At 45.7% G+C, this 24,033-nt stretch overlaps 2 protein-coding genes across 6 annotated transcripts in view; one reads left to right on the top strand and one right to left on the bottom strand.

Moving 5' to 3' along the window:
- Positions 1-24,033, top strand: part of HORMAD2 (HORMA domain containing 2) — a 141,288-nt gene that overhangs the window by 71,081 nt on the left and 46,174 nt on the right. For 3 of the 5 annotated variants that reach the window (XR_008312512.1, XR_008312515.1, XR_008312513.1), the window contains exon 13: positions 14,250-14,406. The gene's annotated coding sequence lies outside the window, so the exon portion shown is untranslated. Of the gene's footprint in view, positions 1-14,249; positions 14,407-20,808; positions 21,042-21,824; positions 22,038-24,033 lie in introns of all 5 variants that reach the window. The other 2 variants (XR_008312516.1, XR_008312514.1) reach the window with 2 other exon arrangements.
- Positions 1,731-7,792, bottom strand: LIF (LIF interleukin 6 family cytokine). Its single transcript, XM_053279249.1, has 3 exons — positions 7,708-7,792; positions 5,938-6,119; positions 1,731-2,177 (listed from the first exon to the last, which is right to left on the bottom strand). Exons 1-3 carry the CDS (start codon positions 7,790-7,792, stop codon positions 1,731-1,733), a joined length of 714 nt encoding a protein of 237 aa, XP_053135224.1.

Below are 24,033 nucleotides of genomic sequence, written 5' to 3'. Positions count from 1 at the left end.
TGTTTTAGAACCTACAATAATAAATAGCAAATTTATCTTATAAATATATTAATTTATCGTATGTATAGCCTGACCTTCCTCCAAGAAGCTGAAAAGGGCATACAAAGTTCTTTCCCCCTTTTAATTTAATTTAATTTATTTGATTTATATACTGCCCTTCCAAAATGGCTCAGGGTGGTTTACAACAGAATAAAAACAATTAAAACCAGTTAACAATTAAAATCAAAACTGTAAAAACAGAATAAAACCAATTAAACATTCAACAGTTCAAAACCCTGGAAAACCAGGGCAAACATTTAAAACAATAGTCTACAACAGTTTAGAAACCCTGGAAGGCCAGGCCAAACAGATAGGTTTCAAGGGCTCTCACAACCACCCCGTGAGGCAGATTGGGCTGAGAACTGGTGACTGGCCTGAGACCCCATTTTTCGTCTTTCCTGTGGCTTTGTTCTAAACCAGATGTTCCCAGCCTTGGGTCCCTAGCTGTTGTTGGATGACAACTCCTACCATTCCCAGCTCCAATGACCCTCAACGCCATGTTTCCAATCTTAGAGAGTGCTTCTGGAGTGCAGGGAGCCCTTGGAAGTATAAACCCTACTCTGGCACTAGAACACAAGGGCAGGAGGACTGAAGGCTGCCCTCCATATGTGCTGCTTCATTTGTTAGGAGGTTGGCCACTATCTCCTTCCTTGGTGGAGCAGATAGAAAACACCATTCAATGAAAAGAGGCTCTGGTTAGGCATCATCAGTAGATTTTAGAGACAGATTTTAGGTGACCCTAAAAGTGGCAGAGTGGGAAATAGGTAGATCTAGACATCCTGGCACTTCTTGGTGTATTTGCCCCCCATGTTAATTATTGGGAGGGGGCTTCCATTTGGCACTTTCTGCCTCTGGCACCAAAATGCCTTAGTCTGATCCTGCAGACAAGGGCTATAAATCCCAATAAATATTAAATTATCCCAGGCAAAATATTAAGTTATCACAGCAGATGGCACAAGTATTCCCCCCCACAACCTCCCCCTTTCCAGATAACCCCACTCAATTTTTATCTTGTTAATCCCTACCCTCTTTTAAAAATGTATTTAATTTGTTAAGGTGCTGAACAATATGGTGAAAAGCAGATTCAAAGACTAACTTTCTAAATCATACAAAAATCACTGAGATTCAAATAAATACCAAGGAGCTGATACTAAACAATAGTGAACTGCCTGCCTAGAGACAAAAGTAAGAGGGCTTGGTGGGGGGAGGGAAACTTAATTATTTTTTTTACCTTTAATAATGCTGCTGTATAGCAGCAGAGGCTCTGCCCACCCCCTAAACCATTTTTAAAGGTTGAAAAAAAAGAAGAAGTTTCCCTCCAAGATGCTGCTCCCCAATTTGCTGCCATAGGCGGCTGCCTATACTGCCTATGCGGTAATCCACCATTGAGGATTGTAAAATGCTCCTTTGACTGGAGGAATCCAGAATTGCTCTGACAGCAGGCAGCGAAAGCGATTCTTACTACGAAGGAGGGATTGACTTCCCCATAGATTGAGTGAGGAGATCCTTTGAGAGAGGCTGGAGGCCTCCACTTGATTAGACCCACAGAGTCAGTAAACCAACAGTGCCACCGAAATGCAGTCTGCACGGTGTATTGGAGATTTTCCTGCTGTCTCACCATGAGACACTTGCTAGAAGTGTCGGAACCTTCTCCAGCAGAGACCGGGAGAAGCAGGATAGAGGGGCTGAACTTATGCCTGCTTGTTGCATTTGCCTGTAGTCCGGGCTGCACTTGAGACAACTTCGCTGTACCACCGGAGCACCTGGCACCCTTCCTGCTTTTTCTCAAAATTGTTTTCCTTCCCAGAGCTCTTCCCATAGGTCACATCTATGTGGGTGACGTTGTACTGGGAGCAGAGCAGGCAGGCAAGATTACTCAGGAGGCCCCTGGTTTCATTGGCAGTGGTTCGGAGGTGTTTTAGTAGAAGGTTGTCCTGGGTTGTGTTCTGGCTGAGGTCTTTCTGGTTCCTGGTAATGTTGACCAGGGAGGCGTTGAAAAAGGCAAAGATCTTATACAGGGCCACCAGCGTCTCGTTCCCACAGCTGTGGATGCCAGAGAAGTGAGGGAAAGTGTTGTTGCGTTTGCAGACGTTGTCCAGCTGCTTCTTGTCATCAAAGGGGTACTTTTGGCATTTCAGCTGTTCCAAAGAAAGAGAGGAGGATAAATGAGGACTTACAACAAATGTTTGCAATGGTGCTTTAAAAATTCAACCAGATTTCCAACATTGCTAATGCCCATCAGCCTACAACTAGTGTTGAATATAAATACATTGTGTGCCAAATATTCTCAAGTATCAGATATGATTGGGGAGGGGAGCTGGTCTTGTGATAGCAAGCATGAACTATCTCCTTCACTAAGCAGGGTCTGTTGATTTGCATTTGAATCCGAGACTACATGTGAGCGTGGTAAGATTTGGGAATGGAACCGTAGCTCAGTGGAAGAGCATCTGCTTGGCATGCAGAAAGTCCCAGGTTCACGTCCTGGCAGCATCTCCAGCTAAGGCTGGGAGAGATGTCTGCCAGTCAGTCCTTGGAGAGCCGCTGTCAGTCAGTGTAGACTAGGGATTCTCAACGTTGGGTCCTCAGATGTTATTGGACTTCAACTCCCATAATCCTCAACCAAAGGCCACTGAGGCTGAGGATTATTGGAGCTGAAGTCCAGTAACATCCGGGGACCCAAGGCTGAGAATCCCTGGTCTAGACAATACTGAGCTAGATGGACCAAGGGTCTGGTTAGGTATAAGCAAGCTTCCTATGTTCCTGTGTACCATGGGTAACAAATATTCAAAGAATACCCAATGTGAAATATGAATATGAAATATTCAGTATTGTATATCTGAGAATATTTTATTAGATTCAGATAATATCTGGAGAATATTCAGTATTGAAACTTGCGCAGGAAATCTGGAGGCAAACGTTCATTTTGTTCATGAAATGTTATGTTATCTTACACTTCTTTCAGTATCTCAGAGCAGGGTTGCTGCTGAAATTCAGCTGAAAGCAAACTATGAGGAGAATTTCAGGCTACTTTCTTAAGTGAAACATCTGAGGAATTCTGAGGGAAGCCTCAGAATAGGTTCCAGTGAAGATGTGCCATTCAGTGGGACCAACAAAATCCCTCAGGGAGATTCCATCCAGACAGCCTGGGGTTATCACCAAATTTGCATAAAGCAAACTTGGAAGGGAACTTGTAGATTAGTAGAGGAGACCACTGAGGAATTTCAAGGAACCTGACAAAAGGTCAAGCAAACTTTCTCAAAGGAGTTACACTTCTGTTTATAGTTGCATATGCAAACATTTAATTGTAGTCTGTTCATCAGGCCATTGTTTTGTTAATAGGGAAGTGATTAAACAACAGACAATTCTTCAGCATTTGACATGCCCAACTATCCTGTAGGAGCCTCCACCTTTTGTGGGTGTTGGCATGAGGGGAATTTTCTGTTTGTTTAATTTGTACTTTTAGCAAAGGTTTATCCATACATGTTTCAACCCACAGCGTCTGTAATATCTAGTGGAGACATGACAGAGATGAGAGCACTCCTCCTATTCCATTCCTTTACGCTTCTGGTTCACTCCACTCTGCCTTCTACTCCTCATGAAAGCTAGTTTAACAAAAATTGTTTCTAACGTTATTTCCGGAATTAGAGTGCGCAGAATTTGCTATTTTCTACCCCCCACCCCATTGTTCCCTGGCACAGAGAAGTGCTACATATATGCTTAGGGGGCTGAGCGGGTTTCCCCCGTTCCATCCCTTTATTGTTCTGTGACTCTGCCCTGTGCTTCACTCCCCCTGAATTCCAGCTTGACAAAAAGAATTCCTAAAATTCATACTGAAACTGGAACATGATGTGGCTTGCCACAAGTTTGCATTTCTTTCTATTCATCGCTTTCTCTCCCCCCATCTGCACATGTGCATTGGTGTTTTTTTAAAAAAAATTCCCTGCAAAAAACCTCTTGAGCAACTCATGCATATGATTGTATCACATGTGCCTTGTATCAACAGCACACAAAATGAATCAGAACACCTGCCTTAGAGTACAGTGTAGTATGAAAGGACACCTCTCTAAGGAAATACCCACCTCTAGGTGAGTGCGACAAGAGTATATCCTTGCTCCAGTCCTGTTTAATTTTTACATTAATTCCCTGGCCCCACTCTTGAATGATCTGGCCTTTCATCCTCCCAAATTGACGAATAGGCACGTCTCAATATTACTTTATGCTGACGACATTGTCCTTCTTTCACAAACTAAAGTAGGGCTAAGTCGCATCTTTGAGTGCTTATACTGTCAAGGAGGCTTTGGAGATAAATTGCTCTAAAACAAAAGTCCTGGTGTTCGCAAAACGTCCAAGGTATTTTAAATGGTCTATAAACGGGCTTATGATCAAGCAAGTGAAGGTGTTCAAATACCTCAGGGTGGCTTTTCACTCCGATGGAAATTGCAAAGCTCATCTTAATTATGTCTCTCATAATGCACAGCAGGCGGCAAATGCGATTAAATCTTTTTATTTTTCAAGGGGTGCCCTCTTCATCCCAGCAGCCATTAAAACTTTCATGGCTAAGGTTTATCCCCAGATTCTTTTCAGCGCACAAATTGGCCCTTATGATAACTCCATGTCGTTGGAAGTAGTCCAGACAAAGTTTCTAAGGGCCATCTTCCAAGTGCCTGGTGGTGTTAATAATGCTGCTCTCCAAAGAGAGGCTGGAGTTACCACTTTAAAGATGAAAATTTGGCTTTGTATAATTAAATTTTGGTTGAAATTGGTCTTCTTCCCCACTGGACTCGCTCCTTTAGTACCAACTGATAGCTTCACATCCACCTGGACAACAGCTTTAAAAATGAAGCTCCAACATCTTGGCATGTTCCGGAGAGAACTCATTGACTGGGGTTTTGATCAGGCTATCCATTTTATCAAACAACAGCTCCTAGACATAGACCTCCAAGAGGAATGTGCACGTTTGTCCAGGGGAATGTGTATAGGCATTCAGAGTTTTAATTTCCAACCGGACGAATTCTTAGACCACATTCTCCTATCCAAATTTAGGAGAGCCCTGACCCTTGCCAGATTAAATGTTCTCCCTACTGCAGTCTTGGAGGGAAAATACAACCGAATACCGTATGTAATGCGCCGCTGCCCCTGCAGCTCAGCGGACATAGAGACAACTGCTCATGTAATCCTCTACTGCCAATTCTACAGGGATAGTCGTTCTCACCTTATTCTGCCCCTTATAAAGAAATATCCTGGCCACAGTGATCATTTTTATCTGGAATCTCTGCTGTCAAATTTTAAACCAGCGATTTCTATTAATGTGGCCAAGTTTTGTTTTATTGCTTGCAAATTGCGTAAAGCTTGTACTATTAACTCCAAAACTCTGTAAAATGTAAACGTATTATGCAAACTGTTATGACTGGTCAATGGCCGTAATAAACTTCTGCTACACAAAACGAATCACAATGCAATCACCTCATGATTGGTTTTAGTTTTGTGGTGTTTTGTTTTGCACACACATGCACATTGATAAAAGTGGGGGAGTAGCTGAAGACTGACAGCAAACTGTGCGTGTGCATCACTGTGCATGCACAGTATGAAATTTAGGGGGGGATGACAAGAACAACGGAGAATTCCTGTTTTATGGAATGCGTCAGTTCTACCTTGGCAACAAGACACCAAAATCTGGGGAGAAAATTTGGATGAAGAGAATTTCAGAAGCATCGTTGTAATATGTACTGTACCACAGTCTCAGGTGGTGCACTGGACACTTCCAGCCTGACTGGTAGTCCATTCCATACAAGGAAGGCTGACCAACCCTGGTTACAAAGCCTGAAGGCAGGATGGATGAATACTATGTACATGTGTGAAGTATATTCACGTGATGGAGAACATTGTGCTGAAACTTACATAGAGATTGAAGAGGTTCTCAGCTGTTGTGTTCAGACGGGACACTTGGCATTGAATATTATGGCAGACCTGCTTGTTGCATCGATGCCGTATATTCTGACACAGGAGGCTCTGCTTGTTCATGGGCAGGGCTTTCCCAGATGTGAGTCTGCAGTGCAGTGCCAGTAGCAGTGTGACAATTCCTGTGAGGACGAAACAGCAGCAGTGAGTTTTACGCTGGTGGCATCATAGCCAGCGTGGTGTAGTGGTTAGAGTGCTGGACTAGGACTGAGGAGACCCGAGTTCAAATCCCCATTCAGCCATGAGACTAGTTGGGTGACTCTGGGCCAGTCACTTCTCTCTCAGCCTATCCTACTTCACAGGGTTGTTGTGAGGAGAAACTCAAGTATGTAGTACACCGCTCTGGGCTCCTTGGAGGAAGAGTGGGATATAAATGTAATAATAATAATCATAATCATAGGAACATAGGAAGCTGCCACATACTGAGTCAGACCATTGGTCTATCTAGCTCAGTATCGTCTTCACAGACTGGCAGCGGCTTCTCCAATGTTGCAGGCAGGAATCTCTCTCAGCCCTGTCTTGGAGATGCTGCCAGGGAGGGAGCTTGTGACCTTCTGCTCTTCCCAGAGTGGCTCCATCCCGAGGGGAATATATCGCAGTGCTCACACATGGAGTCTCCCATTCACATGCAACCAGGGGAGACCCTGCTTAGCTAAAGGGACAAGTCATGCTTGCTACCACAAGACCAGCTCTCCTCTCTACATACATCAATGGAGACTTGTTGTGTTGAAAAGGGAGGGGAAAATAAACGGGGGCAAATTATGGGGGTACAGCTGGCTTGTCCTGAAACAAGAAAAGTCTGGCGGAGAGGGGAGAGGAAGGTGCAGCGAGGAGAGGCTCAGGCCAGTGGCTCCTACAAGCTCAGTAAGCTGCCCCCCTTCAAGGCCATTGCACAGGAGTCCCTTGCAGTGAGCCAGCTTCCCGGCTGGGAGGCCACTCCCCAGATGGGGCCGTAGCTCAGTGGCAGAGCATCCACTGGGCAGGCTCCTGGCAGGGCGGGGAAAGGCCCCTTGGAGGGCTGGTGTCCACTGGTGCCGACGATGCGGAGCGAGATGGACCAAGGATGTGACTCAGCGTGAGGCAGCTGCCTGTGTTCCTGCCTCCTTTCGTTATGCAGAAGGTCCCAGCTTCAATCCCTGACAGCATCTCCAGGAAGGGCCGGGAAAATCCCATGCCTGAAGCCTTGGAGAAGCCACGGCCAGTCCGTGTAGACAGTACTGAGTTAGAAGGACCAAGGGCCTGACTTGGTAGAAGGCAGCTTCCTAAAACTCTGCCGTGGGAGGAGAGTTGGTCTGGTGGTAGCAAGCGTGAATTGTCCCCTTTGCTAAGCAGGGTACACTTTGGTTTGCATTTGGATGGGTGACTACATGTGAGCGCTGCCAGAGATTCCCCTGAGGGAAGGCGGCCAGCGCTCCGTGGTGGAGCCTCTGCTTTGCATGCAGAAGGTCCCAGGCTCACTTCCTGGCAGCATCTCCAGGCAGACATGGAGATACCCCTGCCTGCAACCTTGGAAAGCCACTGCCAATCAGTGTAGACAATACTGAGCGAGATGGGCCAGTGGTCTGGCTTGGTTAAAAGCAGCTTCCTCCGTTCTGTGTTCTAGAGAGGCACAAGCTATCCTAACTCTCTAACAAAGGTACCTGCAAGTTTCCAACCCCCCGGTCTGTCACATCCCCACTTTCAGTTTTACATGTGTGGATGAGGAAATGCCTGTCAGGACAGCCTCCCTCCCTCTCTTCTTCTCGTAGCTGATTGCAGTCGGGTGCCTGGCTTCCTCTCCGACCCCCACTGCCATGCTCCGCCTGTGGATTCAGGCAGCCCTGCCCCTCTACGTCACCAGAATTCCCCTTCCAGTTCATCAGCCAGGAGGCAGCCTTCCCAGATTTCTTAACAACCTGCCCAGCTGCTGCCAGATATGCACAGTAGCTGCCAGCTGCCATCTGTTCCACATGTCCTCAGCTTCAAGAGCTGAAACGGAGCAAGACCATCCAGGAGCAGTGCCGGAAAGCTCCACCTCAAGGGCCTTCGGTGGCAAAGGTATAGTGCCTTCCTGTCCCTTTCTATCTCAGCCTGTCCTGAAGGAGCCCAGACCAGCATTTTAGCCTCACAGCAACACCGGGAGAGATTAGGATGCAGTCGCATCTGTGAATATAGAACATCATACCCTCCTCCTCCTCCTGAGTCAGACTGTGGGTCCCCTGAGCCCCGTATTGTCTGCCCTAACCGTCTCCAACTCTGGCAGAGAGAGATCCTTTCCTGGGACTTTTCTGCATGCAAAGGATTTGCTCTATCACTGATCTAGGGGCGTTCCCATAAACACAGAATCCGAGATCATGATGATTATGAATATTTATATTTCATTACGGTCTGCAACCAGTCACCAAGCATCAAATACAGTATTTCTTTAAATACAGAAAAAGTACAAGTAAGTAAAAGAAGACCCAAAGAGAAAGACTAATAACAGTGATCATGGAATCAATACAGATCTCTTTCTTAAAGCAGTATACATAGCAGAACTGGTGTCAGCTGCCTGCCTCTATAAGTGCCAGTTCTCTTAGATATAGCAGGGAGAGAGCAACTGTCCCTAACTGACCCAGCACAGCATTCCTCCAGTGACTGTTGCTAGTGCCTCTCTTATGTTTTGTTGGAAACCGTGAGTCCCTTTGGGACAGGGAACCCTCCTTTCCTTTTATTTGCTAGAAGTCCTGCTTTAAGAACTTGATTGTTGAAAAGCAGTCTGTAAATGTTCGTAATCATAATACAGTAATAATATAGAAGTGGCTCTGAAATCTTGAATAAATAATCAATAAATGTATTGATAGATTTATAAAATAAGACTGAATGCTGTAGAGAACTATGTATGTTAGTTCACACATGCCAAACTTCGGGGGCTGTGACAAATGTGAGCCTTGGATTCACATGCTCTGCTTTAGGGGGGAAACAAGGTGTGTTAGCACACGCACTTCATCGGCTAAGGAGGTTTTGCAAGACGCTCTATAGCAGCTGACCTCTTGCAAAGCTTATCTTGCTTTAGTTGCTAGTAACAAGTGTGTTTAGGAAAGCACAGTGAAGAAATAGACACTTTCTAACACCAATTTTTATAAGCCTGATCAGAGCAGAGCAAACAACCTACCAAGCAGATACAAAAACCCAAGAGTCCCATACTGGAAGAGCTTAATTATTCCTTAGAGAGGAACAATATCTTGGCAAGTTAGCAGCCATGCCTTTATTCTTGCTGGGGTCCCTAAAGCAGAGCTGGTCCAACCCACTTGGTAGCATTTCCTTTCTCACAAAAGAAGAAAAGAGCGTGGAGCGGGGAGTCTAATTATAATATTCCCAAACAGCCAGAAATAAGGGAAGTGTTCTAAAGCCCTCTTGTTAACTTCCCAGATGTTCAGCAGAAGTATGCCAAAAACTGGCATGTTCTCCTTTTACAGCTGCCAAATGCTCAGAGATGCTCACACTAGGAAAAAGGGAGGGGGAGCGGAGGAGGGTTAAAGTTCAAACTGGTAGCATTTGGACTGAAGAGCCAAGATCTCTCTGCCAGACTGGTTGTGCCAAGGAAGTCTGAAAAGTTTTTTTGGTTGTTTTTTAAAAAGAGAGTTGGAGAAAAAATGGGTTACCTGCAATAATGACTTTCATCATAAGATGCATCCCAGGATGACTGAACAGAGATGGCCGTTGACAGGATGGTTCATTCAGAGAGTGGTGCTCATACTGGGGGATGCCACTGGTTATATACTGTACCGATAAGCCTGTGTTGTAAGAGGTGGGGGGAGTCACAGGGAGTCAGTTAATACTAAGGATATGGAAGGAAGTTGCATGGAAAGATGAACTTTTATTGTTGAGCTTAGGTCATCCTGTGGTTTACTAGTTTTGTTTCTTTTTTCCCCCTCCCCCCCCCCAGTGCATAGCTCATTTTTGATTTGATGCAAATGAAGTGAGCTAGTAAATAACACCATTCAAAAAATAAGAGAAAAAAAAAAGAATCGGAAATTAATGTCTGTTTTCACCACTAAGGGGCGGGGACACTGAGAAATCTACAGTGAAAAGATGCTACTGAGTCACAGGAAAGGAAAAGAGCTGTCAGCTAGAGCTTTGACATCATTACCCCCCCCCGCCCCCAGGGAAACTTTAAACTTTCACTTTCCCAGCCAGATATTTCTCTGGAATAGTCACTTTCTTTTGGCAAAAGAGGTTGGGGAGTGCTTAGGTAGAAACACCCCCACCCACCACCTAGCGCTTCATTTGGAAATTATCAGGGCAGGAGAAGAAAAATAATTTGAGTGGGCAGGGAAAAAAACCAATACATGAAGTGTCTGTATGTGTGCGTGTGAGAGAGAGAGAGAGAGAGCACAATATTTCCCCCTGGTGGTTGGTTTGGCAAAATGTGCCACAGTGCCGACCTTTGCTTGAATATTCACAAATTTAGAGATTTTGAAATAATTTAAAATATTTGAATGGTTGATTATCTTAGACTGTGAGCTGTAAGCTTACAAAGGCATTTAACATCAAAAGATTTATAATGTTCAAATGAATGAGTGCTGATCTCAAAATTAAATTATACGGAAGCTAGAATGGATATAGAATGGATTCAGAAATAGAAAATCATCCTGGATTCTGAAACTTGAAACAAAAGGCTTTCATATCCACATGATAGCTTATAACACACTTCTCTCCTTTTTTGGCATTTCTGTTTAAAAGGGGATACTTTGCAGCTGGATGATCTTGGGTCAGAATACCATGTTGTCCTATAACGCATCACCTTGTGACTTGCAACTAAAGCTTCTTAACTGAAAAATATTGTATCTGCACCCAGTCAGAAGCTTTTGTGTATGGTGTTTGATTTGTTTGAGCTAAAACTATCAGAGGTCACTGCAAGCTCACTAGGGTTTGGGCTTCTTGCTGCCCCGGACCCTCTCCACTAGTGGGAAAAGGCATATGTCCCATCATCTCCTTAACAGCACTTAATCAAAGTTCTTCCAGCATCTTTCATGCAATAAATAAAGGAGAAAGAAATTACAAACCATTCCATCAGCAGAGCAGAAGGTAGGACATGCATAGGAGGTGACCTAATCAATCTTTTTTTTGGCCAATGACCAGGATAAAAAAGAAAACAAACATTTGGTATAACAGTCCCACCACCTAACCAACCTACACACCATCAGAACCATACAAAATGCAGCAGGTTTTTTAAACAATAACCTAAAATCTCGTAGAACTCAAAATCAGATAATAGACTAGAGATGTGCAGAACGTTTCGAGCTCGAAACGTTCTGACTCGAAACATAGGAATATAGTAAACTGCCTTATACCGAGTCATATCCTTGGCCATCTAGCTCAGTATTGTCTACACAGACTGGCAATAGCTCTCCAAGGTTTCAAGCAGGAGTCTCCCAGCAATACCAGGAGATGCTGCCAGGGATTGAACCTGGGACCTTCTACATGCAAGCGGGCAGATGCTCTTCCAAATGCAAACCAAGGCAGACCCTGCTTAGCAAAGGGGACAATTAATGCTTCCTACCACAAGACCACATCTCCTCCCTCAAATTACTTTGATTCTTTTGAGTGACCATGTTAGTGATACTACCTTCAGAATTTGACCCTGCTAACTCTTAAGGAATTCTTGTAGGTATATCGCTGAATTCTTCCATTCTTCTCATCTCCTCCTAAATGCATACCTGTTCCAAATCCTGTTTCTTGATCATGTGTGACATAATGTCAGGGACTGAATTTTTAAATATATAGGCCAGAGATTACCAAAACCGTGAGACTGAAACTATGAGACCAAGGAGATGCTGGTAAGAAGAATGAAGAACAAGCTGACCTCGGGGTTAGAACATGGGAAGTCATGAGCAGTTACACAATTCTGTCAAAATTAAGTTAAAAGCATCAAGAACACAAAATAAGACATGTACAGGCTGTGCTGGCACATCCACATGGGCAACGGAAATTATTTAAGCAACTTTTGTGTCTGATTGTTCTCTTAGAAAACTACCCTTTTATATTATTGCTCAAGCTATCAACATACAGATCGTCAAGTTAATTCATCATCTGCCTTTCACATTGATCAATTGAATTTAATTCAATATTCGTATTTCAAAACACTCATTTATAAACAACTTTCTGCTATACTGTCTAAGAGAACGTACAATTTAATAAACAACAGCTGAGTCTAGGCTGAAATGCCCCTCCCCAGGGCTGCAGCCCCACTCACAAGGCAGAAGCTCCTGACCCGACACTTGCAAAGGATCTGTGTGAGAAGAGAACGTTGCCAGCAGCAGCCTTCCTTCTCATCTGAAGCCTTGGCAAGGGTCTGACCGGGAGCTCCTGGTTGGACCCTTGCAGACAAAGTGAGTCCCTGCCTCCCCCTACCTGGCCTTGCGTCCCCCTCTCCACCTGTTAAAAAAACAGAGGGTGGAGTCGTCGGAGCAGCAGAATGGATGTCTCCTTCCTTCCTTCCCCTCCAACTTCCCCACCATCCAGCAGAGAGTGACATGGCAGAGAGGGAAGAAGAGGAAGAAGATGGGAGTGGAGGTGGCAGCGGATCCATGGCCAAACAACCATTTTTGGGTTCCGTGCCAGATCCAAGTGGGGTTCAGCAGCCAGAGGTGATGGGGACTCAGTGGACACAGCCCATCTGCTGCCTCCACCCATCTGCCACTCCAGGCAACACAAATACGAATATACAACAAATACTTATATACCACTTTCCAACAAAAGTTTCAAAGCGGCTTACATAGATATAAATAAAATGGCTCCCTGTCCCCAAAGGGCTCAGCATCGCAAACAGAAACATAAGATAGACACCAGCAAAAGCCACTGGAGGGCTGCTGTGCTGGGGATGGACAGGACCAGTTGCTCTCCCCCTGCTAAATAAAGAGAACCACCACTTAAAAAAAGGTGCCTCTTGGCTCAGTTAGCAGGGATAACTGCCTCGCCTTGCCTCATTAGCTTGGATCCCAGGGCTTTACTAAGAAATGTGCCCTCTTTGGCAAGCATGAGTTAAAAGCATCTTCTACCCCTGTAATTGCTTCCTGTGCGGTGCAGGATTAGTATTGAATGGCTCCTTAATTGCCTCTGATTAATTCAGCTATTCAGGAGGGGAGTTGAAAGGAATAGTTTCTTATTGTTTACAGTGAAATAACACTATTTTGTTATAAAAGAAGTAGAAGGGGGCGGGGATAAGGAAAGGAAACCACAATTATGTATGTGCTTGTTTGTTGGTTAGTCATTTTTATAAACCGCCTGACATAGGAATCTCCAAGCAGAGCACAACCATTTAAAACACAGTAAAAATGACAGTTAAAATTACCGCATAGTTAAAATGTAATTAAAACAATTAATACGGTTTTTAAAAAAATAAGCAGAAAGCCTGAGAAAACAGGTGTGTCTTAAGGTGGTTGTTTTTTTTTTAAATAGCCAGAGGTGGAGAGGCTCTTAAATTGACAGGGAGTCCCGTCAACCCCTGCTAAGTAAGCAAAAGAGGCACCCTTTAAAGTGGCGATTTACTTATATTTAGCAGGGGAAGAGCAATTGGCCCATTTGAGAACAATTTGTTATGGGATGGCTAACAAATAAAGTTGATTATTATTTATTATTATTATTTCTTGTTTACACAGACAGGCAAAATGTAAGCTCGTCTGGGTCATGCAGAGGCCAAATGTGCAGGCGCGGCGGCCTCCAAAATGGCCACCCACGCCAGATGGGGAAGGCGCAAAGAGGCCAAAGAGCCGGCCGAACAGGCTGGTTTGGGCTGCAAGGAAGGCTGGCGGGGTGAGGGGGAACCTCCGCAGACCCCACCACCGCCTCCAACAACTACCCCCAAAGGGATAAAGTAAAAATTATTATTTCTTGTTTACACAGTCAGACAAGTGTTATTGACTGGTTTGTTTTATCCAGACATCGAGTCCTTCCCAAGGACCTGGGATGGCTGAATTTTATTGTCAATTGTTATAGATATCGTCGCAGAATATAGGCTGTTCCCAGTAAAGCTGCTTTTTGTAACTGGCTGATGGTGATTTCTGTGGCTCCTATGGTGTTGAGGTGCTCTTCAAGGCCTTTTGGAATTGCACCCAGAGCGCCAATTACCACTGGGATTATTTTGGTCTTCTTCTGCCACAGCCTTTCAATTTCAATTTGTAGATCTTTGTATTTGGTGATTTTTTCTATTTCTTTTTCTTCTATTCTGCTATCCCCTGGTATTGCTATGTCGATTATTTTGACTTGTTTTTCTTTCTTCTCGACTACAGTGATTGCAAAAAATACAAGCTACCTGTAGCCAAGAATTGGTGGGACCATAAAATTGAAAAAGTTGAAGAAAATGGAGATGTAAAAATATTATGGGACTTCCGACTACAAACAGACAAACATCTGCTACACAATACACCAGATATCACTGTAGTCGAGGTAAAAATTATTATTATTATTATTATTATTATTATTATTATTATTATTATTATTAAAGGTCTGGGGTACCAAACTGGTCAGGTCTGGTTCGAGTCCGGTTCGAACTCGAACCGAACTGGGCCAGCCGGTTCCGTGCACACCCCTAGTGGAAGGCACTCCCGGCAGAAATCCGTAATCTGAATTCATTGCTGGCCTACAGGAGAGCCTCTGTTTGGCCTGGCCTTCCAGGGTTTGTAATTTGTTGTAAATTGTTTTTGACTGCTGTAAGTGTTGGGCCTGGTTTTCCAGGGTTTTAAACTGTTTAAATGTTTTAACTGTAAATTAGTTTTATGCTTTTTTTATAGTTTTGATTTTAACTGTTAATTGATTTTAATTGGTTTTTATTTGCATTTAAACCACCCTGAGCCTTTTTTGGAAAGGCGGTATATAAAATAAATAAATAAGTAAGTTAGATTTTTGTTTTGGAATGGTGCTTCCTCCTGCTGGCAGATTTGTGCAAGACAGCCGAGAAGTTACCAAAAAAAGATTCACATCACACCCGCGCCACAACACTGTTGGCCCAAATGGAGCAGAAGGAGGGGCAGATAAACACATTTCAAGAAGAATATGGACAGTCCGGCCTTGAAAACACATTGCAATGGACGGAAAATATGAATGTCCACCAGCCGACAACGAAGCATTGAATAATGCTTTACTCTCGGTTTTAAACCGTTGCACTATTCTGTCACACTTTGCAACGCCTTAACTGTTGCAAATCTCATAGTCCAGAAAGCGCCCTGTCCACTGCCTCAGCCTGATAAACCAGGGAGAACTTTGGGTCCAGGAATGTAACCCCATACAGAACAGGCAGATCTAAACAATTCCTCAAGTCCTGACCAGTGTTCCCTCTAACAGGGGTTCCCAGATGTTCTTGACCACAACTCCCAGAATCTCCAGCTGCAATGGCTTTTGCTTGGGGATTCTGGGAGTTGTAGTCAACAACTTCTGGGAATCCCTGTTAGAGGGAACACTGGTCCTGACCACCACCCACCACCCCGACAATATCTCCATCTTATTTGGATCTGGTTTTAGTTTGTTATCCCTCATCCAGTGTCACAGAAATGATGCTTTTGATGGGAAGATATATGTGCCTGTTGAGAACATATATTTTATCTCAGCTTAAGTTTTACCTCTCCCAGGAAAAGGAACTCCTGTCGTATTTGACTAGGCTAATCCAAGGTTTGTTCAGGCAAGGAAGGAGGAGGAGGAGGATTTGTTACTCCTCTAATATCTCTATCAAATTTAAAGCTCAAACACTGACATGATGTGAAGGCACATAATTTCTTTAGAGGTTTTCAGTTTCACAGCAGTGGCAACAGCAATAGCAGAAAAACTAAAGCCAAAATATGCTAAGGAATGCAAGAAAGCACGCTAAAAAGTAGACGGCGTGCACGCTCTCTCAGGGCTTGCCCCAGAAAAACTTGAGTTTTCTGTCCCAGATGCCTCCAAACTGCTTCAGTAACCACTCAAGATTTTCCCTTCTGCCATGACACACGGATTTCAGCCTCAGTTAAAATATGTCACTCTCACTTTTCCTCCCAATTCAAAACAAATAGTCAAGTGCTGATGATCTAATTCTTTTGACTAGGAAGGAAGACGTGAAAGGCCATGAACAGAGTACAAAACACCAGGTGCTGTTCTCAGCAAATAAAAAATAAGGGACTCGCACAAAGCCTGCAGAAAATGGCTCCTCTCAGGTTCACTTTTAGTCACTGGGGAGCAAACAGACACTCACCAATTCCACCTTTTTGAGATGGAATTGGTGAGTGTCTGCTCCCCAATGACTAAAAGTGGAACCTGAGAGGAGCCTTTTTCCGCAGGCTTTGTGTGAATCTCTCTTTCTCTCTTTCGGCCCATTACTGCCTCCAGGCAGGCATTTAGGGAAGGTATACTATTTCTTGATAAGGTTGATAGGGAGAAATAGATTTGGGTGTCATCCATATATTGATAGCACCCTGTGCCAAATCCCCTGATGAGCTCTCCCTGTGGCTTCATGTAGATGTTAAAAACAGTATGGAACTTTGTAGAACTCCATACTTTAATTCTCACTTTGAAGAGCAACTGTCTCCAAGTGACACCATCTGGCATCTACCTGAGAGGTAGGAACGGTTCCACCCAGCCCCAACTCCCTCAGGCAACCCAGCGTGATACTATGGCTGATGGTATTGCAAGCCACTGAGAGATCCAAGAGAGTCGACAGGGTCACACTCTCCCTGTCAATGCCTAAATAGAGACCATCCATCAGACCGACCAAGGCAGTCTCAGCCCTCTCAAAAACCAATTTGAAATGCTAGTTTCCTCCAAGAAACTCCCGCCTGGAGTTGGAAATCACCACTCATTCAGTCACTTTGCCCAACTGTGGGAGATTGGAGATAGGTCAATAATTGCCTGCGGGATCCAATGCAAGTGTCTTCAAGTATGGTCTAATGATAGCCTCCTTAAGGCAAGGAGGCATCCTGCCCTCCCTCGAGAAGCCCCTCTCCCTGCAGAGAAGCAGAAGCTGACTGGTTAAGGGGCAATTAACAGACTATTCATAATTAATCCTACTACTGCCCAAGATGGAAGCTTTTAATTAAGGGCAGAGGAGCATGCAAAGCCTGAATCATATTTTGCCTGTCCACAGTGGACAGGCTGACCCTGCAATTGCCTTTTACCACCAACAATTACCAGCAATCGGGTCTAAAAAGATGAGAGGAAAGCATTGGGATAAAATGATCTGGCAGTGAGATCATCTGGACCTTCCATTTAAAAAAACAGTGAATTAAGGATGGTAATGCTAGAAAAAAGGACCAGTTTTAAAGCAACCGCCATCTCGATTGGTTGATTAATCTTCTGGTTAAACCAATTAAAGGTTGTAGCTCTCATTTTCACATGCCATGTTCCTCAGCAATTTCTCTTTCACATCAACCTCCTCACACACTTTGCTCATGTGGGGAGACCCTGGCTGAGGTTTGATGGGTACCTATTTGGGACAGGGCCTTCTCGGGAGCAGGGGACAGGCTTTGGAACTCCCTGCCTCAGGAGGTTCAGTCAGTCCCATCTCTCTCTCTCTGCCTGTTGTCATCAATGAAAACCGTGGGCATTGTCTGATGTTGACCTCGTCTAGGTTTCTAGCCCAGAAGGCCTTGGGATGAAAAGGTCATGTGAAAGAACCAGGGGAATTGTTTCCATTTTGCAGAAGAAGCCTGTGAATGGTTGGGCCTATATGGTTGTCTCATCTTGGACCTGAACAGTCCCAGACTTAGACAGACTCGAAAATACAGACAGGCTGCTATCTGCTTGTCCACCCCCACCCCCATCTGAATTTCATGTGCTGAACTTTTCTGGAGAGCTAATAAGTAGTGGCTGCTAATGCCACTGCTGCTTTCACCGCCCACTACCTGCTGCCTCACCCTCCTTTACTAGCTGCATATCAACTGCCAAACTATCTCCCTCGTGTCCTCGTACGAGCAGGTGGGCTTGTGAGTGGTAGCTGGTAGCCAACAGCCATCAATGTTCTTTTGAGCTATTCCAAGGGGTATGCTGAGAAAAAATGGCGGGTCCTATGTGGCGTCACTGAGGGCATTGTGTTTCCCAGCTGGTGTGCCACGCTGTCTTGCTCTGAGTCCGCTCCAAAAGTGGGGCATTTAACTCTGCCCCCTTCTGGAGCGGACTCAGAGCGAGTCAGCACGGCACGTTGCGAACTGCGAACTGTTGTGCTGGCGGTGCTGTGTGTGCTATTTGTGGCTGAAGGAAACAAACAAATAGCATGCAAAAGTAAAAGTAGAGTTGTGCCATCGAGTCGGTGTTGACTCCTGGTACCATTGTGGGGAGGGGGGAGGGGGAGGCTGTTGGGGCCGCATACTCCAATTTTTAAAAATGGAAGTATGTATCTGAATGGAAAAAGTTGGGAAAGACTGGTGGTCCAGCCATCAGGGCCTACCCCTGCTAACTGGGCAAAGAGGCACCTTTTAAGGTGGTGATTCTCTTTATTGAGCAGGGGGAGAGTAACTGGCCTTCTCCGCCCCCAGTACAGCATCCCTCCAGTGGCTGTTGCTAGCGTCTGTCTTATGTTTCTTTTTAGACTGTGAGCCCTTTGGGGACAGGGAGCCATCTTATTTATTTGTTGTTTCTCTATGCAAACCGCCCTGAGCCATTTTTGGAAGGGCAGTATAGAAATCAAATAAATAAATAATATGGAAGAAGCATCTTTAGCTCTTAGCTGTACAGATGCCTAGAGAAAAAGGTTCTCTTCAACTGATGTCCCTAGCAATATTCTGCCTGTGCTCACCTCTTCCTACCTAGACAGAAAGAATGTGCTCATCGCCACCAGCCACCAACGAGTAAGAGCCAGCAGGAGCTGCAATAAAGTGTTCCTTTCCATCGCCAAGGCTGGGTGGCATTGGGGGCTATTGGCTGATAAGCCTGGCCCAGCCAGTCTAGGAAGGACCCTTTGCCCTGGGCCCCCTCAAAGCTGGAGCCAGTCTGCTTGGTGATGTATGGCACTGACTGGAATCTGAGGCTAGAGTCATCGTCCCCCCACCCCAATTCTTTGATGTTAGAAATTGGTGGCGGTGGCATCTTAAATTCAAAGACCTAGGAGAGGAGAGCGGGTCCAGTGGTAGCCAGCATGACTTGTCCCCTTAGCTAAGCAGGGTCTACCCTGGTTGCATCTGAATGGGAGACTTGATGTGTGAGCACTGCAAGATAGATCTTCCCCTCAGGGGATGGAGCCGCTCTGGGAAGAGCAGAAGGTTCCAAGTTCCCTCCCCGGCAGCATCTCCAAGACAGAGCCGAGAGAGATTCCTGCCTGCAACCTTGGAGAAGCCGCTGCCAATCTGGGCAGATAATACTGAACTAGATGGACCAAGGGTCTGACTCAGTATATGGCAGCTTCCTATGTTCCTACCTCTTCCTTTTAGGTAAATATAGGCATAACCTACATTCAACCTGTATTTTTAAGGGGGTCGTCTTAAGTTCAGTGTCACCTTCTATTTGTGCACTTATTCTCACAACAACAACATCCCTGTGAAGTCGGTTAGACCTTGCTCTGAGTCTGCTTCCTTCCCAGTTCAGTGACTCCCATAGAAGCACAGGTGGAGCAATCATCATGGATTGCTCTTACAGCTTTTCAATGCAAATCTTCTTCAGGTGTAAGGATGGAGCAACCCTCCAGTTTTCGAGCACCAGAACAAAGTACGTCTCGGTTTCTCGGAGATTTGGCTCCTCCATTGTCTTGAGAGTTGAGAAAATATTAGCCCAGAGGCAGGGCATTCTACAGCTGTTTGATTTTCCAGCAGTTCCTCTGGATGAGCTTAGAGGTGAGGTGGAGGAGATTATCTGTGGCATTTCAGCTCCTCTAAAGTCAGCAGGGACAGGAGCCAACTGGTCAGGGCTGAGATGGAATCTCTCTCTCACCCGCACCTCCAGCCCACACACACCCCAGGGATTTGCTGGTCCGTGTTTGGGAGTTGTGGTATGAGCAGACAGAAGCTCAGCAGGCAAAGAGCTTGTACACTCTTGGGCCAGAGAAAGGGGCAATCGTCTGTGGGGCTGCATTTTGCATGGATTTCAGCCACGCCCGTTTCAAGGCTTGAGGGTGGTTTTGATTCGGCCCGCAATATGTAATTGGCTCGTTTTTCCGGTTAAAAACAATTGGACCAATGGAAAACATATTGCTTGAACAGCAGACATTTCATTTTTAAAAGGTTTGAGTCAAGTCAGGAGTGTAGCTATAATTGAGTGGATGGGTTCGAAGAACCCCGGCTCCCCAGTTCCTGAGGGGCCCCCAGCTCCACCCCTCCCTAGTCTCTGTATTATCTCCCTCACTCCAAGGGGCCACCAGGGAGAAGGGTGAACACGGGACCCCTTCCCCATAGCTATGCCCCTGAGTCAAGTACTTTTAAAAACTGCAGGCAGGAACATAGGGCTGGTCCTAGAGTTTTTGATGGCCTCGGTGAAGTTTGGCTGTGGCACCCTCCCCCACACCCCCACCCCAGGCCAAGAAGTGCAGAGCCCTGGCTTGAACCTGAGTCATGCAGGTGGCTAACCCATGCTGGTTTGGGGATCCCGTGGGAAAGAGTTCCCAGGCTATTCTGGAGACAAAACTCTAACCCTCCAGAGATGGAAAGGTACTCCTATGAATTTGGAAATCCAACCTAAGACCATTTTGGAAATGAATGCTTCAACACTATTGCTTTTACTTCTATGCAAATATAATCAATAGATTAATCAACTAGAACTCATACAGTTAATTACTACTACTACTACTATGAATATCTTTATACTGCATTTAATTGATAGTTCCTTAATAATTGGAAATATTAGGGTGATAATAGCGTGAAATTTTGATTTATTTTATTTATTGGTATGTTGTATCGTGAGGCTGTGGATCCAGGAATATCTTTTGCCAGTCTGCTGTGAAACCTAGATGCTTTCAACAGAATACTGGACCACTGGTCACTCCGGGCAATGATCCAGCCTGTTTGGCTCCACCCTTGTCCCATGTAAAGTGAGAGTGCACCCCCAGAATGCAACCCTCCCTCCCATTTGCCTGCACAGTGCTGCAGAAGGAAAGCTAGTCTGTCCCGACTGGTCATCTTGTGGAGGAGCCCTTGGTAAGCTTCCAAGGAATTGCAGAATTTCCTCAGACAGGGTTTGAAAACCCCGGCTCTAATCTGACAAGCACTTCATCTTTTCTTTTCTTGTTTCTCCTACACATCCAAGCTTAACTGATACTTATATGGCACTTAACAAACTTGGGATTTTCCTGGCAAATGATAGAAGTTATGAATAAGAAATAGCACCCCTTTCTCCTCACCCAAAACAAAGTTTAAGTACATGTAACTTCCTTTTCTTAATACCCTGGGTTCCCCCCCCCCTTTGAAGTGTCACCCCACTGTTGAAATTTAGAATGTAGGTTCCTCAGGGGAGGGACCTAGCAATAATACATACATACATATATACATGACATCTTTTATTGGAATTACCAACAGTGTTAGTATTATATAAGCTTTCAGATTACAGGAATGTCCACATGGTGCTTTTGCATGGGAAGAGTCTAGGGAAATTCAGCTACCTTGCTTGCACCTAGTTTCCAGTTGTACTCGATCCCCTCTGTGTGAAGTACAGGTACACGTCCTGCCCTAGGCCAGCGGCCACCCTAGGGTCGATACCACAGGAAATGGAGGTATTGAGAGAATCCCTGGAGTCTGGAAAAGCTCACCCCAAACTTTTTATCTTCCTATGCTCACAAGCTTTCCAGTTACACTGAATTCTTTTATCTGTAGGCACAGACTCCTGCCTCACTTGAAAGCTTGCACATTCATAACACCACAAAGAACAAAACGCAAGTCCAGTAAAAGATGCCACCTTACCTGTCTTGTATCTTTCATTATTAGGAACCAACACACAGCAACAAGGACTTATTCCATCTCCGCCATCCGGGTTGCTAGCAGGGAAACATTACCTTAGTTGTTGTCTTTAATCTCCAGTGTGCTCTTTGAATGAAGCTGGGATGGAAGCGAAAAGGATGATGCAGCAGATGAAATCTGGAGTTGCTGCAAGACAGCTCAAATGTTAAGAAAGAGGGAACCCCCCAGAAGCAATTGTGGGTATGTCAAAGCAACTCTTTTCCTGGCAGAAGAATGTCACAAGAGTGGCTGGACTCCTTCTCCTCCTCCTCCTCCTCCTCCTCCTCCTCCTCTCTGCAAGATCTGCTTCAGAACCAACTTCAGGGACTGCCCAGCTCAGAGAGGATGCTTAGGCAACACAGCCAGGAGGGTCCATGCAGGAAAGCTGTCCTTGTTCCACGGGAGGGCGGGGAGGCAGAGCCGAGGGAGCTCTGGACTGGGAGTGACTGGGAAGCTCACCACCCCTCCAACCGGCCACCTCGGGGACTGACTCACAGCCCCAGCTGATCTTGCTCTGCCTTCTGTCCTGGGCCTGCCTGCAGGCTGTGGCCAGGCAAGAGAGGGGAACGGCTGACTCTCTTCGTTCTCGTGACCAGACAGCAAACGCTGTAGGACTGATTGACTCAGAGGGTCGCATCCACCTGCCCCACCATGGGAGCGGCCCCATAGATTGGATCTCTGACCGGCAGGAGCATTCCTGAGGACTTCCCTAAGGATCAATTCCCAAGGAGCATTCCTGAGGCCCTAACATGGACCAAAGGATGAAATGTCGGGAGTGGGGTGGTGAAGAAAGAAAAGGCTGCAGGAGGACCAGGGCATGGACTGATGGCAGAGGATGCAGCCGCCTGACTGAAGCTGCTCCCTGCCTGGGTGGGAGGCCACCTGGGAGTTTTACGCACAGCAGTTTTACCGCAAGGTTTTTGCTTTTTGCTCGCATCTCCTCCGGAATGGAGGGTACCAGTACACAGATCGGCCAGATTTCCCCCAAAGTCCCTGCGAGTTATCGGGGAGCAGTTCACATGTGCAATTTGGGTTTTCCACTGTGCCCGAGTGTAGCCCGATTTATCTACGGAGTAAAAAAAACTCCACTATTTTCCACTAGCGGTTTTTTGAGACAGCTTTAAGTTCATGGTAAAGCCTCCTGGTAAACCTGCAGTACAATCTGCTGTGCGTAAAACCTCCTGGAGAACCTCACAGAAGCTCCATGGGAGGCAGGCAGGGAAGAAATGAAGAAGAAGGCAGCTCCGATTCGCCTGGCATCCTCTCTGTAGGCCAGGCTTGGCTCAGTTGGACTACAACACTGAAGGCGGTGGCAGTGTCTGTGGATGATGGGAGCTGTAGTCCAACCACCTCCTCTAGGGACCCAAGGTTGAGAACCCTGCTGGACAGCGTGCCCTCTACCCCTGAGTCTTTGGTCATGAGAAGGCAGAAAGGCAGGCTCGGGCTTGTCAGCTGCCAGAGAGAAGCAGCAAGTGTGGACACGAACCGGGCCAGAGAGTCCAAAACCAAACCAAACCCAAACGCCACCAGAAGGTCAACACATGCAAGATGGCTGCAAGGCAGGGCAAGGGAGGAGGAGTTCCTCCATCTCTCCTCTTTTGTTTGGGGGGCCTGCAGGCAGGGCTCCCTTCATTCTGACTGGGTGCAGTGCCCAGGGCGTTTGGGGCACTTTTATAAACAACAAATTGACAATAATGGCCCTCCTGGGCCAGCCCAAAGGCCCATCTAGTCTGGCATTCTGCTTCCCACAGTGGCCAGTCAGGTGCCTCCAAGAAGCCCATGAACGGGGCATAAAGCCCTTCTCTACTGCCCGCCTAGCAACTGTTATCTATTGGCAGGTGGCCTCTGAATGCCATGCTTGACTAACAGCCAGTGATACACACCACTCCTTCTCCTACTCCATCTCCATAATGAGTGGGTCTAATTTTCCCCTTCAAGCCATCTAAACTAGTGGCCATCACCACCCCCTCTTGTGGCAGTGAGTTCCACAAGTGAATAACCCATTGAACGAAGAAGTGCTTTTTTTTTTTGGTCTGTCCTCAACTGACTGCCCATCAATATCATGGTATGACCCCCAAGTTTGAGTATCATCATGACAGAGGGAGAAAAAACAGTTCTCTTTCAACACCATGCATTATTTTAAACATTGCAATGATATCCCTACTTTTTTTTTGAATGGCAAGGCCCCAAAGGCCTG

The sequence above is a fragment of the Hemicordylus capensis genome, chromosome 15 (genome assembly GCF_027244095.1).
Source record: "Hemicordylus capensis ecotype Gifberg chromosome 15, rHemCap1.1.pri, whole genome shotgun sequence".
Classification (NCBI taxonomy): Eukaryota; Metazoa; Chordata; class Lepidosauria; order Squamata; family Cordylidae; genus Hemicordylus; species Hemicordylus capensis.
This window is presented reverse-complemented; position numbering and strand designations above follow the sequence as displayed.